At 40.0% G+C, this 18,689-nt stretch overlaps 1 protein-coding gene across 1 annotated transcript; it reads left to right on the top strand.

Annotated features, from left to right (window-relative positions):
- The first annotated feature begins 1,826 nt into the window (after positions 1-1,826).
- LOC119738849 (cell surface glycoprotein 1-like) lies at positions 1,827-17,715 on the top strand. Its single transcript, XM_038213817.1, has 5 exons — positions 1,827-2,623; positions 11,160-11,472; positions 12,025-12,244; positions 12,707-14,460; positions 15,395-17,715. The coding sequence occupies exons 1-5, from the start codon at positions 2,549-2,551 to the stop codon at positions 15,406-15,408; spliced, it is 2,376 nt and encodes a 791-aa protein (XP_038069745.1). The 5' UTR covers positions 1,827-2,548; the 3' UTR covers positions 15,409-17,715.
- The last annotated feature ends 974 nt before the right edge of the window (positions 17,716-18,689 follow it).

Below are 18,689 nucleotides of genomic sequence, written 5' to 3'. Positions count from 1 at the left end.
CAAAAACTATGGTTTAAAAATAAAGTGCTGAGAGTTATATCAGTATCCGAGATATAAAATCCCAAAGGTCAAGGGACTTTCTTTGTCTGTAAGGTTGCAGACCAGCAAATAAACACCCCCGCTTCTCAAGATCAGGAAAAATACTCATAACTCTCCAAGGTGTTTGAGACCCATCAAATTAAAGCTTATTTCAATCATCATCCTTCATTTTCTGTTAAATTTAGGGGTGTTTTTTTAGTTTAACATTTCTAGGTAACACCATATGTGGTAATAACTACTTTCGCTCAATAGGCCTAGATGTTTAGTTCTGATAAGAACTTGTCGAGTCCTGCTTATTATCAAATTTCGCTGAGTAGTTTTTAGTTCTGATAAGAACAGTCCTGCTGGCGGAGTTCTAAAAGGACTTGTCTTTGGTTTAACGTTTCGACTAGCCTGCTCTGGTCATCGTCATCTAAATTTCACAGAAATACAATGTCGCAGTCCTGATCACGGCTTCCATCCTTCCTTTTTTTTACAACCCCTCAAGTTCATGGCCCACGACATGCTCTAATATAGCAAACAAATTGAGGGCATACAAATTGTGTTTTGGCCCGCGTTGGCGATTGTATGGCCCATTTTATGGCCTGCATCCGTCGAGTCATTTCTTAGACTAAATTCCTAAACAGCGCCCTCATCAGTTCATTGCAATCAACCAGCTTCTCTTCGGAGCGCGCGCTACAAAGTTACTTTTTAATAGACCTTTCTGCGCTTGGTTGGCAAACTGCATTTTTGCAAACCACGGCCTGCAAAACTATGGAAGGTCCGACACTGCAAAAATGAAGAAGAGTTATTACAGATCACCAAAATATTATTTGATACTTGAAAATACAACATTTTCAACAAAGCTACAAAATAATTCCTACACATGCCTTTTTATTATGTGTTGATGGCGTTATTAGGACTTTTTTGGAAAAATATGTTGCCAACCACGGCTTCAATGTATGCGCTTACGGCAGCCCATACAAAATGGCGCCAAAGTTTACAAACAAAAGAAAGGCCTATAGGATGTGTAAAAACTCACTGGAGGCTTTGTGCCTTTTGCTTTCCCCTATCAATCTTTGCGAATGAGAAATCAGTTTCAAAACCTTATCAGCACAATCCGACATTAAAAAAAAATGAAGGAATAAAACCACAAACCGACAAAAAACTAATGTCAAAGAGCTGAGGGTGATCTTCTTCTTCTTTCTTCTAAGTGCTGCCTTCATATGGTTGAAGATAAACGCACTGCGTATGACTGATAGCGAAAAAAACAAAGGTGCGTCGTGGACTGATGCTTCTAAAATACAGTGTATTCACTTAGAAAAAAATATCCTTAATTTTGCTAAAATCAGGAAAAACGGACTCTTGTTATTTTTTAGAAATCACACCCGTTAACATGTATACATTCAGTCTGAAATTTGCACGGCACTTATGAATGTATCTATATCAATAATATCGCACAGAAAAAAGTGTACAATCCATTTTAGATAAAATATGCGATAACCTTTGCAGAATGTCAAACATGCAACTCATTCAAAATGATAAATTGGTGGCCAACCATGTAGCACTCAATGATCAAGTGCTGGGATCGGGATCATAGTTCGACCTTCCTAAATTATCATCTCAACCCCCACTCGACCTTGATCGACAGCTCAACGCACCCACTCCACATACCCCTCCAAGCAATATTAGTTACTTTAACATTTTAATAAAGCAAACACACAGTCACTTTTATTCGTGTGTGCAGCGGCGTGCGACCGGCCATGCGACAACCCACTGCAAATAGCTAACAAAAACATTTAGTATAGGGCCCAGTGTTGAATGCGGGGGCAGGTTGATAGCACTCAAGCGGTGTTTATCCTGTGTGAATGAGCGGTGTTCTGTATGCTCGGTCAAACGTGCAAGCAGGGTTTTTTTCTTTTTTCTCTCAAACCAGACGTACGTAGGCGTGTTGAAACTAACCACAGAAACACCACCGCACTTTCCATGCCATATCAAAAGCTGCGTGTACATATGTGTACATGTACATACACGTAGCACGCATTGAAGAGCATACGAAACCAATTGTCAGTGTGTACCTAGCTCCAAAAGTGTGCAGGATATACTGAACATGTGATGATATGACAGGCATACGGAGTACATGTTAGTCCTGGGATTTCAACGCTTCGGGTTCAACCCCTTTCGGTGCATGGACCGTTCTTTTTTCTTGAGGACTTGGAGGGAACTTTCTCTTCAACCATCATCTCTAAAGTGAGGTCGACACTTGCCCATGACGATTGTGTTGCGTCTGGTTGCGTGGGAACTGAATGAGTTTATCCGGTGCAGAATTAGTGCGGTTTGAGTACATGGTGGACCGTGCTGAAAATAAAAACAAGGCGTGACGACTGCCTGTCTTCACGAACCACAGTTTGTGTCCTTCCAACTCACTACTCAAAGCATCTGCCTTGGGTGCCAGACTTTGACAAAAGTTTTGCTGCCTGTTTTCTTTGTTGTTCAGCCAGCCCGCCTGTAATATTCTTTTCCAGCCATCATGAACAGCAAACGAGGACGCAAGAAAGAGGGATTTTTGCAAGTGAAGCTGTCTTCCCGTTCAGCTTTGGGCAAGGTGAGTTTTTAGGGTCGACTAGTAGTAGACACATTCACCAACTTGATTTGTAAGAAACTCAAGACTTTGTGCCTAAACTTTAAGGTCAGTCATGTTCGTCTGGAACAGTGGAAGATGGGACTACTTTATCGATTCCCCCTCCCCCCGGTCTATAACTGACCTTTGACCCTTGTGGTGATTGTACATCCCCCTTGGTGGTCTACTCAACTCGGGGGTAGGGAGCATGAGTTCTTATTTAAAAAAAAAAAAAAAAAAAAAAACAGGTATGTTATTCACGCGTCTGTAAATCATTGTTGTCATGGTTAATGTATAAGTTGTAAACTTTCACGAGAAGCTCCTTGACATCAAACTCATTTTTCAACATGAAAACACAACTTGATGATTTTCTTCTATTCAGACGCCATTTTCAACACTTTAAAAAAAATTAGAAAAAGAATTTACATGTATCTATATAGCCTAGGCCTAATTGTATATTTTGTATCGGCATGTGAAAAAATGTAAAGAGGTGCACTCTACCATAATATTACAATATTATTGTAATTTGAGGGTAATAATAAAAAATGTGAGCGTAACTCGAGGCTCAACGGCGGCCTATATCACAAATAATATTATTGGAATATAGTAATATACATCAACTGAATGCAAGTTTAATTGGATATCGAGTTTGGACCGTCATGTTTCTCAGATCCCGAGGACGATATTAAATAAATACCATGAACCTATACAAGCATTCCTTACCTCGTCGTAGTCGTAACACTGTAGATTTAAAGGAACAAAAAAAACTGTGTCAGTTTGACCATGGAGAATTTTATTCCTCCATGGTTTGACGAGATTAGTTTATTTTCTTCACGTCGATATTAATCTGGATATATCCTTATTCTTCAGAAAATCCGGCAGTATCATTTGAATTTATTTTGAGAAGGTTCTTTAAATTCCATACTTTTTAAATAACCCGTGTAGAAATTATTTTCAGTAAATTCGAATGGCCTTCAAAATGGAATTTGATTTCCGGTGATTCCAAACACACGTGTATAATCCATTTCACGCCCTGCCAAGCGTATCAAAATTCCCATGGGATTAAATATCGTTTGGTTTTGGCCATTCCTCCATGGTTTGAGGGTGACATCATCATTCATTCACGAGGATTAAAGAAAGGACAACATGGCATCCTATACTTCATGGAATTTGGACTCGGTGCCTGCGAACTCTACTCTGAAGTACACCATTGTGCGGAAACAATCGGGCGGAATAATCCTATTATTTGTCATTATCAATTATCAGTTTCTGTATACTGATACTGGATCTGGATGTGCGGTTTTTTTGCCGTGGTTGTTTTTATTTCAGTGTTGTTCATTGAAAATATTAAAGTGACACATCAACTGACAAGTTTGGGGACATAGATTAAGTGTGCTAACAGGAAAGACGGTGTTGGGTGAAATTCCTGTCACACTTTCTTAGGAATAACATTTAATATCATATCGACACATTCATTCACCGCAGAGATATTGTTTTAAAAAAGATTGTTTTTCAAGTTGTGGGCAAGAGAAATGAGTAGGAGTGATCCAAGGATTTAAATTCAATTTCTAGTCATAAAGTTGTAATCCAGCTACGCATCGATAAGGCTTGCAGTATTTTTGACCTTGATTATTTTTTTCATATTCGTCTGTTATAAATAAAGTACTTTGGCCTTGCTCACGCATAAAACACGGAAGCCACAGGGTCAGTGCAGTATTAAGCACTGAAATTATATCGTACACACTCTTGTAGTTTTGTTGTAGGCCGTATTCAGACAAGTGCAAATAAAGTGCCCGTTTGACAAAACCTGGAAAATTTAACATAAAAGTGGAGGAGGCACTTTAGTATTTACCAGGAAGTGGAGTTGGTCATACTGAATGTTTATACCGTCACTTTTAAGACCGGAGTGAACATGATATACCTGAACATGTATTACGATTATGCTTTTCACTTGTTAACCCTAACTCCCATCTTTGCCAGGATGCAACCTCAATCCTGCAAAATCCTACAACTGCCTCCATGTAAACATTGCATACAGACTCAATCCTGCAAAATCCTCTGTTACTTCTGGAATGTGGTCCTTTGAGGGGTGACCTCTGCCTCAATCCTGCAAAATTCTCCAGCAATCCACTGTCAATACGTTGAGGCATTCAGAGCCAGTGTCATCCTGGAGCAGTGCGGAGGATTTCAAGATAATCTAGGCCTATATTTATGCTCGGCTGAGGATTTGGGAAGGTTAGGGTTAAATATACATATACATGTACATGTTCTCCCATGCTTGCATTGTTGCTGTCTGAGGCATCCCCTCCCCTTTCGGTGCTTTAGATTTATGAATAATCACCGAGCGCCGACCATCACTGAAATTTCCAACAATATTGCAAGCTGAGAAACCATTCGATTGTAAATATTTCTGCAAACAGTGCCTGTTCTTATTCCAATGTCATCATGTCAACTAAATAGGATATTTGATGCTTGACGGTATTTGATTTGGTACTCATGGAAGTATAAAAACACGTCTCCATGGTAGTGTGCCCATGCCAGTTCAATTTGTAAACATTTCGTTCATAACCCTCTCAGTTTGAACCTCGTGTGTTTGCGAATCTTGTATATAATTGGTCATAACTAGGCCTATAGGCACAGCATTTGATGTAGTCGGAATATAATTATGTACTATAAACAGAGACCCCACCTGCGCTATACAATGACACGGACGATATTAAACCATTTGTTACGTCTGACAATCCACAAAATTACATGTACGTATGACCTTGATGGCGATTGTGAATGGTAAATGATGCAGTTATAATATACGGTCAGCGGAATCCTTAATAAGTTGAAGGCATACAAAGTGCGTAGAAGTAATGCATAATTTAGATGAAATTCCATCTATAAAAATACACAGAAAGGGTTGGGTGTGCCGATGGTGGCTTTTGAAAACTTGATGTTATTTTGATGACTTGATAAGTGCCTACCAAAGTGTTTTTCCTTGTTTGGTTGCCGCCTATACATGTTTTGGTAGCTCATACTATTCGTCCTTTGAGTCTGTTTGGAATGGATATCATTATCAACAAACACGACTGTAGGCTATTCCTATGTTTATTTTTAAAAAACTTTTATGTAAAGGCCAGGCTGCTTTACTACATAAACTACACTACAAAATGCTGTGTCCTATATTCTATTTGTTCACTTGGGCATGAACCAAAAACAAGTATATCTTAATTAGAAATTAATTAGGGTGTGCCTACCGAATCCAAAATTATGTATAACATGCACGAATAGTCTTCAAATTTAATAACTTCCAAATTGCAAGTCAGGTTTCGCAGCGGGGGACCATTTTCCGACAGGATACACCCTGCCTCGATATGAAATTAACTTTGACCCGCTAACCTACAGACACACAATATTTGGTCGTTGACTTATACACGGTGATAAGAAAATGATGGCAAGAAATGCTATCAGCTTTCTTGTCAATAGCAAACATAATGACAGATTCATGGCGGGAATTGAAGTCGACTGAAAACTTTATCGTTTGGTTTTTCGTTGCATTGACGCACAATGCCAATGTCAGGATAGTATGGCTATGATTTTAAGCATGTTTGAGGGACACTGTCTGAATGAACGTTTAGTGCAGACAACTACATTCAGCCATTAAATCAAACAATATAAACGATGTGATATTCAACAAACTGTTAATCGTGTGAGGCCTAGTAAAACTTCGTCTATAAACGCTTTTAAAGCATTTCAAAGCTGTGAATATGTGCTAAGTGGTCATCTTAAAAAGGCCATAAAATATTTTTGTTGCCATGATCATTTTAAAGGCCACCTTAGATATTCAATATCTAATTCGACTGAACAGTACTTTTAACGAAAATTATGTTGTTGTTTTGACATTCATTGCGTTTCTTCAAACCGCTTTAAGAAAGGGTTCTGCTGGACGCCTGGTTACTGTTCTGTATCTGTGTATGTATCTGTATATTATAGTCGGTAAAGCATCCCAGGGGAAACATCACACCAACTTAGAGAGACGACAATGAGAAGCAATTACAGTTTTTAGAGGTGGGAGGAAAAGCCCAGAAGATATTCTGGGGAAAACCCACGGAATCAGGTAGGGACTGAAAACCCAATCCACATATTGACCCAGGCGGGATTCGAACCCGGGTCACAGCGGTGGAAGGCGAGGAAAGTGCCGCTACGCCAACCTGCCTCGCCAACCAAACCTGTTTGTTTTAACCTTGGAAATACGGCTAATAATGTTAGCTAATAAACATTGTACCTACACAACTCTGTTTCTTCCAATTTTGTTTTATTCCAATGGCTTGGGTTGCTTCGTGTCGAGCAACTTTCACTACATCATGTACCTCCCTTCATTGCATGCATGTCTCATGCTGCGTCTTTACACACACTGAGGTCAAATGGCAGGGAAACACAGTATCACGGTGGAATGTTTAAGGAAGGTGTCTGAAGGTCATAGATGTTGATTATTTTATTATTAGGTTTCGTGTTACATGTGTTGGAATAATATCACTTTTTTTGCTTTTTTTTCGTCAATAGCTTTTCGGAGGCATTCTATTATTTATGAAAGAGCGCCGAAAATATGCGGAAACGTCACACATGAATAATTCGGCACCTAAAAGGTCTACTCACTGTCTACTCAGGGGTAGATTCATGATGGTGGAGGGTAGGGGGAAATATATAATAACTTCTGCTTATGTGATAGTTTTGACATCCGCGTTGAAATAAGCTCACCCATAGTGCAAAATTGTCCGGTAAAGTTTGCTGGAAAGAAAAAATGCAAACAGTAAGCAAAGCCATAGAATTCAATCCGGAAGCGATCGTGTGTAACTAGAAAGCACTCAGAGAGCGCGAACCTCCGTCAAGACTAAACAATTCCCCGCCATATTGTCAGTACACCCAAAAGAAATACTTGCATAAATAGTGAAGAATCCTTTTTAAAAAAATCCTGGATCCAGACCCAGATCCGGATCACCTCCAAAATCGAATCGATTTGTACTTGCACCAAGGACCACTCCTTAAAAAAAATTCCATGCAAATCAGTCCATAACTTTTTGAGTTATCTTGTTAACAGACAAACCAACCAACTGGCAAAACCCTTGGCGTAGGTAACTACGCAGTTGCAGTGATGCTGTAATTTATGTCAAATCCCCCTGACTCATGCAGTTCAGTTTTCTGGTAAACCAACAAAAAATAATGTGACAGTTAGCCGGCCAAGCGATTCTGTGGTGCGACTGTCCTGAAACGGTGCCAAGTATTACACCACAAAAAAATATTTCACATTGAGGGGCCTTCCCCACCCTTAGAAAGATGTCACCTCTACCCAAGGGACTGGAAAGTGACACGGGTCCAGGAAATGAGTAGTCTAGACTGAGAGAACATGTCGAAAACATCGAGCTGGCGTGTGCTTGTCACTCCATTCATCTTTTGAGTTTGCTAAGTTGGGTATTTCCTAAGGCCAACATTAGCTATATTCACTTCGTTTCGCAAGAATGACTGTGAAAGAAATAGGGATTCGATAATGTCGTGTTTAAGGTTAATTCGTTTCATCTACCCTAAATCCCTGGACATTTTTTGCTAGATTTATTCCTAAATCAATCACCGTGTAGCCGCAACCCATAGCCAAAACTTTGGTCTTAAACATTCACAAGATATAAAGTTAATGTTCGTTTGCTCGACCGTCCTCACAAACCATCTGGGTGATTTTGAATTGAGAGCAGTCTAGTAAACAAATTACAATTTGCACGGAAAGAATGTTGCATCCTGACGCCACTTTTTTCATCATATATTATCTCAATGTCATTGCAAAAATGTTGATAACACATGAATCTGGGACTGAGAAGAATTTCCAATTTTGTTAGAAAATATTTTGAAAATGCACTCGACTTGCCAAATCAAACACATATTTGTACCCATCATCCGAAGAAGTGACGTCTGGGTACGACATGTACATTCTTTCCATTTGGACAGCGTTGTGGTGCAATAATTCTGAGTTTTTAGAAACACTCAGGGTGGATAAAAAAAAAACGAAACAGAGATATTATAATTGGAACAGAAGTAGGGCACGTGTGAATCAAAGGGAGGTATCCTCTGTTAATAGGGTTGAATCTCCTCTTTAAGATGACACCAGGTAATGTCATTACATGCACGGTTGACTGAGCAGTGACCAATTTTATGAAAGGGTCTATTAAGAGAATTGCGCCACTTTTCAATTGTGGTTTTTGTGGTGTCATTTGTCACCGAGTGAAAGGCTATGGTTGCCAATCAAGGCAGGTGGGGAAAAAGAGATTTCACCATGAAAAGTGGCGCAAGTCTCTAAATAGACCCTTTCATAAAATTGGTCACTGCTCAGTCATCCGTGAATGTAATGACATGATCAGGGTGTCATTTTAAAGAAGAGATTCAACCCTAACAGAGGATATCTCCCTTTGATTCACATGTGCCCTACTTCTGTTCCAATTAGCAATAATATCTCGGTTTCGGTGTGTTTTATCCACCCTGTACAATGTACATCTGTATCGCTCTTTTGTTTAAAGACTGATCGTAGCACTTGTTTTAACAAGTAATAGGGTCATGTTTGAAGAGAAGAGCATAGCAACATAAAATCCTCTATTAACATTTTTCCCGTCATTTTAAAGAAAGTCGCCATTTGAAAAAAAAATTGGGAAGAACTTGTTGCAGTGACTGTACAAACTGTCATAAATTGCACATTTGTACATTTAGAAGAATTGACAGGCACTTCGCACTTGATACCACCAATCCGTCCAGTTACCCCATGCCGACCAACAATAACCTTGACCTCGTCAGAGGCACAGTGCACCACATACAAGTACGTCATTCAAAAAAAGGCTGGTCACGTGTCACATTCCTGCGAGAGCAGAGGTCCCGTGTGTTTTGAGGCGAACGCGCTATTACAATAAACCATGCGAGTTTGTTTACTTCCACTGGAGTAATGGGATTTTTTTACAAGGTGTGAGATGTGGTGTCAAATGTATAATGACATGACACTTGCAGGCTGCACATGTCTGGTCTTGTTATACGAAATTAAAAATAAGCGAAGCCATTATGCCATTGGAGGAAACTACTTCAAAAAATACCAAGTTGCAAATTTGTTTATGTCTCCTGACGACGAGCAGGGTATACTGTCCGAAACGTTGAGTTTCCCCCGGTACTTTTCAGAACCTCACAAACTCACAAAAGAGATTTTTTTCACATGGTGCTACTGTAAATCTTTATCTTAAATTTTGTCATGCATCTCGGAAAAAAACCCTGCTTAAACTGTTTTGTGTTTCGTGAAACCCATGACGGCAATTGGAATCAACCTTTATGCTTGTGTTGTGCGAGTGGAATACAACGCCACAAAGATTTACTTGGTTGGCAATTGGAATAAAAAAGTAACTCACAGGAAAGTGTTTTATACAGGGTGGATAAAAAAAAAACGAAACTGAAATATCATTTCTAATTGGAACAGAAGGGCACATGTGAATCAAAGGGAGATATCCTGTGTTAGGGTTGAATCTTCTCTTTAAAATGACACCCTGGTAATGTCCTTACATTCACGGTTGACTGAGCAGTGACCAATTTTATGAAAGGGCCTATTTAGAGAATTGTGCCACTTTTCATGGTGAAATCTCTCTTTTTTTCCCACCTGCCTTGATTGGCAACCATAGCCTTTCACTCTGTGACTTAATGACACCGTAAAAACCACAATTGAAAAGTGGCGCAATTCTCTAAATAGGCCCTTTCATAAAATAGGTCAAACTGCTCAGTCAGCCGTGAATGTAATGACATGATCAGGGTGTCATTTTAAAGAGGAGATTCAACCCTAATAGAGGATATCTCCCTTTGATTCACATGTGCCCTACTTCTGTTCCAAATAGCAATAAAATATCGGTTTCGTTTGTTTGTTTTTTGATCCACCCTGTATAATCCATTGATTGAATGAGCGTATTTTTGCAAAACCTGATTTCCCCATGCTTGCGTGTTTTGTATGATCGTTTCCTGCATTTATTGCGAGAAGATATTTCGTATGTGTGTTGTTCTCTAATTCTCTGTTATTCCCTGATATGACAGGTTCATTGCAAGTGTTAAGATTCATAATGAAAAGTTTGTTTCATACTCACGTGTTAACATTTTCATTCAGTTTCGTACATATTGTTTTCCAATTAATGTCATCTTGTTTTATCAAAATTTAGTATTTGAGCAGGTATACGAAAAGTTCAAAACAAGCGTACTATCGAAATGTCCTTTCGAAACTGTAAAAATAGATAAATTATTAGTTACATAGTGAAGTCATAAGGTGTTCGAATAGATAATATATTTTGCCTGCACTGCAGAAGCTGTGGTGATAAAATATTTTGGTTGGTATCGGTATTGGTGGAGTTGTTCAATGTGGTGCTCGTTTTAACATCGCAATTTTGTTTTGTGGGTTCATAAACAAGCTTGCAATGTTAGAGTAGAGAGTTTAGTGATATTTTGTTTTCATTGTACCATGATTGTATTTTTCTAGGCGTGGAAGCGAAAATGGGTGGTCGTACAGCAGAACACTTCATCCACCGGCAAGTCCCTCCTCCTAGAACTCTACATGGAAAAGGGCGCCTACCACAAGACCGTCACCAGCCTACTCCTGGAGGGCGTGGTCAAGGTGCAGCGTACCACCTCCAAGAAGCAGGAGCACGCCATCGAGATCTCCTCGGCGTCTAAGGTCCTGCTGGCCGTCAGTGCAGACAGCGAGATGGAGACCCAGGACTGGCTGAGCATGTTCCGGATCAACCTGCTGCCTCCGGTCAAGGAGCTGGCCTGCCCGCCTGGCATCCCCGAAGGTAGGTGCTTGCACCCCCTCTGTGCTTCAAACTGTTTCCCAACACACCTTGGACCTTTAGATTAGCAAATAAATGCAATAAGCCGCAATAAGCCAAAATCAGCCGATAACTAATTAAGATGAATATCGCATGACCTTTTGGCAGGTGATCACCTGTGTTTCCATGAGCATATAACTTCAATGCTTGGCAACCTTTCTTTGCCTATAGCTGTTCAATGAAATGTCCAAATTTGTGAAGCTAACAGTTCAAAGAACTAACTGGAGTAATCCACCCCTTTTTAAGAAAGGTCTGATTGTTAGTATCCAATTCGAGAGAAAATACAACCGATAGTTTCTGGGAAAGGGTCTAAAATAATTCTAAGTTTTGCTGTTTCTCAACTTATACTGCTGCCTGCAGCTTTTGTCTACACTTGACTCTAAATGTAATCACCCTCTGAGCGAGTCTCAGAAGTATTTTTGAGATATTTGTGAACACACACAGGAGTAAAATTAAAGAACGACGCCACATCGGTAGTGTAAAATAACAATAATTTAAACTCCCACTTTCAAACAGATTTCATGCGCGTCAGCGTGATTCCAAACAAGGATTCCGAGCGACTGAAGCTAGCAGGAGACTACTTCGCCCACATCTCACTGGCAAACATCAACCTCTACGACACGGAGACTGGGGATATTGCTCAAGAGTGGGACCTCAGACACCTCAAGAAGTTCATGCTGATCTCTAAATGTCACCAGCTGGATGCAGAGAAGATCGTTCACATCCTGCCTAGCAAGTAAGAATTCCACGGGAAAGGATTTGAACATTTTCATCATTTTGTTAAGAGCTGATGCTGTTTCATTTGCAACATTTGTTTTAGTCTATAGTGAGGTGCCCTTTCACTAAACCTTTGATTCGTTGTACCTTGCTTATTTATTTTTGCATCCTGTCTTGTTTTGGGGTGTTTTTTTTGTATCCAGCCTTGTTTTTTTTTTGTCATGTGGCTTATGGACCTTAATCAGAATTGGTTTCATTTACGGTCTTTCAATAAATGACAACTGTTTTTAAATGGTATTGTACCCCTGTGTAATTCCTGTTCTTATTGAATTTCTCCGTAATTCGGTCAAGTTATGGTCGTTCACAATTTAAGATGGCAGCTTGGTTGTATTGCCAAAAAAAATTCTATCATACAACTCAAAACGTTCTTTGTTGATGCTGTTTTTATTTACACATGATATTACATATTTTTATCCTCCAGTCGTTCCCCACATGGAGAGGGCGAGTTCATCTTCTTCAGTGCCAAGGGGAAGCAACTAGTGGAAGGCATCTACGAGAGGTTGAGCATCGCCATGACGGTCAAGTCTCGCCGCTCCAGATCCACCTCCATGCTCTTTGAGATCACGCCTCAGGAGTTGGAGCAGATGTTCAAAGATGGAGAGCAACCTCCGGAGGAGATTATCGTAGAAGCCGATGAGGAAGAAAAAGAGGGGGAGAAGGGAGAAGTGAATGGGGAGGCGGCAGAGAATGAAGTAGCACCTGAGAGCAAAGAAATCGAGGCTAATGGGGTTAAGGAGGACTTTGAGACTAAACAGATTGAACCAGTATCAGATGAGAAAGAGGATGCTGAAACAAAGGGAGATGACGCAGCTACCAAGGAAGAAGGACCTCCTCAGGAAGAAGGTAAGATTGATCGTCCTGAAGAAACAGATGCACAAGTTGAGGATGTTGAGGATGCTAAGCATGAAGTCCAGATTCCGAATGGAGATGTGGAGGTTTCACCTCCAGATGCCACCTTGGAAGACGTTGCACAGGAAATGGGCAACACAGGTGTCGCATCCGAGAGTCAAGATGCTGTTGTTGAGAACTCAGTGGATGAAACAGACAAGGTTGGGAGCGCCGACATAGCAGAGCATGAAGATGACAAAGCTAACCAGACAAACCCGGAGGAGATGGATGAGGGCCTCGGTGCTGACTCAGATCTAAAAGGAGAAGAGCAAACAACAACCGACGTCGAGGTTGTAGAGTCCAGTCAGGCTGATAATCAAGTCGAGAATGCCTTTGAGACGACCAGGGTAGAGCAAGTTGAATCGCAGCCAGTTAATTCAGAGCCAGCTCAGGAAGACACCTCTGATGTGATTACAGCAGAAACCAGTGGAGCCGAAGAGAATCCACCAGTAACCAATGACACTGGAGCAAATGCCGCCCCTGACGAAACTTCTACTCAGAAAGCGATCGAGGAAAAAGATGCAAGTGATACAAAGGTTGAGGAGAGTCCCAATTCTGTATTAAAAACAGAACAAGTTGCCTCCAGCCCACCACAGGAAACCCCTGATTCTAAAGAAGATGCTGTAGAGGAGATGAAGAACACTGAACTAGAATCTGGTTTACAAGAAAAGGAAACTAGTGTGGATAAGCCCAATCCTCACAAGGAAACTGTAGAAGCTGACGATGCAAATCCTACAATGCAACCTACGCCAGATCTACAAGAACAAGCAGAGCAAAGCAGTGACACAAAAGAGAGTCCACAAGCAGCAACAGGGGAGGATGTGCCTGTGGAGGAAGGTGAAGCGGCAGAGGTAGTAGATGCAGCAGAGCCAGTTAAGGACAGTGATCCAAGTGGATTGGATCAAGGAGCAACATGTGAACTCTCTGAAACAGAAAATGTAGCACAGGTTCAAGAGAACATATCCTCTAAGGATCCCTCTGAGACTGGCATGGAATCAACAAGTAGCTCTCCCGAATCTGCCTCCAAGGTCACCACGGAACCAGCAGAGCCAATCCAACATCAAGCCGAGGAAGAGCTGAGCAAGGAATCTGCCGATGCCCCGAACCCGAACCTCAACAACAGCAACGCCAACTTGCCCGTGAGACCAAACAGCAAGACAACAGTTCCCCTGCCAAACACCCTGACATCAAGGATGGCCGAAGCCATGAGAAACGCCCAGAAGCGAAAGCAGTCCACCGAAGCATCACCGAGTCATAAGACGCAGACCGACTTTCCTCCAGATCAAGGTAAGTTGGGAAAAGTTTTTTGGATACACCAGTTGAAGTGACTTAGTTAAGAAAAGGAGTGTGGCCCTTTGAGAACCAGCAGCATCTTGACTTCCGTAAGGATGCAACTCGCCTAGCTTGTTGCATTCTCTTGATCACGATCAGAGCATTGTGACTGAAACGTCGACTTATTATAAACAAATTCTAATTCCGCCAAGGGCCACAATTCCATTCAGCCATTTTGAAGTTTTCTTCACCTCAATGCCTCAAATCAGATTTGTCATCTAAATCCGTCTAGTTTTATCCAAACAATATGCCTGCATACACAAATAACAGTAGTCGTTTTTTTTTTTACATTCTGCTGCACATTATGTACATGTCATCTTGTCATGTTGATTAAAGAAATTCATTTTCCCCTCAAAGATGATTGTACATTTACCAAGACCAATTAGGTTAAATTTCCCCTGCAAATAAAGCTTTAAGTGAGCCACGGGTTCGTTTGCTAATTATGCATCGGTAACTGGAACCTCGTTTCATACACCTGGCGTCGTGATGCTGTCAGGCAATTAACATATAAATTGCCTTGGATGCCGATGTTGTGTGATCCTACCTCGTGGCTCTAGAGGGTTCATGTGTACAATCTAGCTTCATGTCATTTCATGTAGTTTTACATCCACTTGCCATTTCATGACGGCCTGGGGTTTTGATAAAAAAAAACAATAGACAATCTGAACATTGGGGTTTGTTACGGCTCTTGTGTAGTGATAATTGTTTTTAAATTGTGTTTAAGGAAAAACCACCAAATAATCTGGTTATAATGCACTACATAATTTATAATTAACAGAAGGATTTAATGCAGTTGGCATTTAGAACAACATTTAGTAATTGATGTCCCAATGGGACATTTTAAGTGTACTTTGTTTCACACCGTTTTTAATGTTCGCTTTCTCATCAGAAATAATCGTGTAGCTCCTTGATGTTCGTCGTCATGACAACGCTCCTTTTTAAAGAACGGCGTTCAGTGTAAGTGACAGCATCGATAATATCGGAAACTGATCGATGAATTGGAAAGCTATCGATGAATTGCAAACTTAAAGTTCGGCATTTCGTCGAAGAAATGTGATCCTATTACAAACTGTACATGTATTTCAGTGCTTATTTCATGTTAAATACTAATGTGCACAACTCGTTTTATTTTCAATCTATAAAAGAAATATGTATAAGTTGCACAGGAATTTTATATTTCTAACTTTTTTTCTTTTTAAGGAGCAGCAAACGACGAAAGGTAGAAATATTTTGTAATATGGCAAGCATTTTTTCGTATTATAAGTGACAAAGAACATGAACTTTTACCTTTGGTTTTTAATGTTTGGCTTATGTTTACTGCATGACCGTATTATAGAGCAAGCTAATCGTCATACTTAAATACTTAAATATCTCCGAATAAAATGAGGGATTTTTTTAACAATGCCTTTATCTTTAAGCAACAATTATACAATTGTGTAATTGCAAAAACGAAGGATATTTGTAATTGAAAAATGAATGCAAATTATACTTTAAATCGAGGAAACGCTTATACCGTTCCGCATCGACATAATTGGACCGAAGTCCATATCTGCACGCTTGTATATCTATCGCTTCAAAAATTGTATCGATCCAGTTTTGGTAAACACTTCGACATTAATCATTAAAAAAAACGCAGCGTGCATATTGAAGTGTTTTGATCCTAATTCAGTGTGCTATACAGACGTTGTATCGTACCTCGTCGTATAGTACTTCCTAGGTAAACATGTTCACTAAAAAAAAAATAATAATACGTTTAACAACCTAGCTTTTCCTGCAAGTTATGCATGAAGGTATTTTTGTTTTAGTCCTAAGCGATGTAGGAGTGCATAATATAACGGACGACCATAGAATATATATTTTAATTCAATTATGATACAAGTAACGCTTTAGGGAGACATAATATTAGTTTTGCGTCATTTACTAATTTGCTTGACACTTGATGGAAACTAAAGTAATTCACGTTCGCCAGCGGTAACAACAATATACATTGTACGACTTGTTAAAAAATATATTGTGCATTTCACGTGTATCGCTAGAGATGTTCGTCGCCATGTGCGAAAAGAACATGCCTTTATGTTGAAACAATTATCTTGCCATGTTTTTGGATTCTTTCAGAGCAAGGGTCCGATAAGTGGCCGTGTTAAAACTTGATGATAGGTCACGTGACATTACCCTTCGTTGGTTATAGTTGTTTTTTCAGTCCGGGCAAGAGTTTCCATTATCACGTGATGCGAAGGGCGACGCGTGAGTAGGTCATGTCACATGACATGGCTCTTCGGTGATTGGTTGGACGGTATAAATGATTGACTGCGGGAAATCAACAATGATGTAGGACATTGACTTGTTACAAAGATGTTGGAAAAAGAGAAAGGAAAACTGACAAAATTCTGTGATGGGGGCTCAGTGTTTTAAACTGTCATCTTGCCTTCGACTATTTGTAAGCATCCACAACTTCTCTGCAGGGGCAAATACAGCATTATGAAAGGAATTGTAATGTCTGTGACAGAGCCAATATTTTATTAATGATTTAATGATTTCGAGAAATGATCCAGAACTCCTAGTTTGTATTCTCCCTGGCCATAGATGTATGGATGTATAAGTTTTGAAAAATACATCATCAGGTTTACTCACTGAACTCGTTTGAATTGCCCCAATAGTATTTTCACTGACATTGTTGAGTAGGTCTGCTATGGAGACAATTTCAGACCCATGTGCCCATTTGAGATGTGTCAGCCAGAATGACGGGGCGCTATACAAGAGTTTAATACCCAAACCGAATATCGCCCTCTTTTGACCACCATCTCTCAAAAGGTTAATGCAATTGCAATGTACGCCCTATGTGATATTACATTCGAAATTTTATTGTACAATTCAACTTGGCATTTTTTTATTACGCAGTAATATATTGTATTATTATACATGAAGATAACATTTTGTTATCTTATATGTTTATATTTTTAAAAAGTGCTTGTACTTAGTTGTGTGAATGTTAATCCGCATGATGAAATTAACATTGTTTTGTTAATGAGGCATATTGACCCAGAAATTATATTAAGTATTTTTTTTAATTTGGGTAATTTTCGATTTTAGTTATGAGGTTCTGTAATATTTAACCAAGAGTTAAAACAAACTTGGAGAAAATACTCCACTTAGCCTTATGTACTCTGGACGTGATGTAATGTATGTATTAAACGGAAGCATTTTGGGAAATACTGCAGTCGTTTTGTTTTACTTTGGAAATCGATTTTAGTGGGATATGTTTGGGTTCATTTATTTTTCTGACACTGACTTGATACAATGGAAACGTAAACTGTTATTCTACACATCCAAATTCGTCTGACATATTGATAGTTTTAAATCTTACACCGGTATTGTTTACGGTATGGATGCATGTTGACAACCGGTAGGTATGACGTCACAGATAACGTCGTCTTGATGCCCCATTCCCCCCCCCCCCCCCCAGCTCCCTGCTTGTTTTTAAAAATGAAGTTCCCTGAATGTTCAAATGAATTATACTCGCTCTGGCTGGAGCCAGGTCTGTCGTAGAGGGCACTACAGTGTTATTGTATCATCATACAGTGTTCGCTCGTACCCCCCGCCCTGCAAACAGGACGCTAGGATACTCTGATGAGCTTCACAGAATCTTGTGAAGGAAGTGGCTTATGACCTATGTATAAAGCATCTGGCTGCAGCTGTTCAAGACTGCAGTTAGACAATGTGCGCAAATGCTATCCGAAAACTTCCCATAGAATTGCGCACATTCCATACCGGATGTAATTTCTGTTTCATTGCGGACCATGTGGACAACATTTTGAGCGTCGCATAATGCAATCCGATCGTTCGTGATTCGACACGGAGCCTAAGCGAGTGACGGGAATTGTAAATTTACAACACAGATATGTTTTACAGAATTTGCTACATTATTACGCTTTTCAACGAGAAAAAAATCTCTAAACTGGAATAAAAGAGTAATGAATCAGTCTTAACGGCCGTTTCAAACCTTGCAGAGTCTCAGTCATGACCTTGATGACGCGCAGGTCACTGGTCATGCAAAATCCAACCAATCAGAGCGTGAATTCATCAGAGTATCCCAGCGTCCTGTTTGCAGGGCAGGGGGTACGGGCGAACATACAGTGTTCACAAATCATCATGCAAATAGATGAAATATCAGGTCAGTACAATAG

Source organism: Patiria miniata, unplaced genomic scaffold, assembly GCF_015706575.1.
Source record: "Patiria miniata isolate m_02_andy unplaced genomic scaffold, ASM1570657v1 HiC_scaffold_3, whole genome shotgun sequence".
Taxonomy (NCBI): domain Eukaryota; kingdom Metazoa; phylum Echinodermata; class Asteroidea; order Valvatida; family Asterinidae; genus Patiria; species Patiria miniata.
The sequence above is the reverse complement of the archived record's forward strand: the minus strand, read 5'-3'. Positions and strand labels throughout refer to the sequence as shown.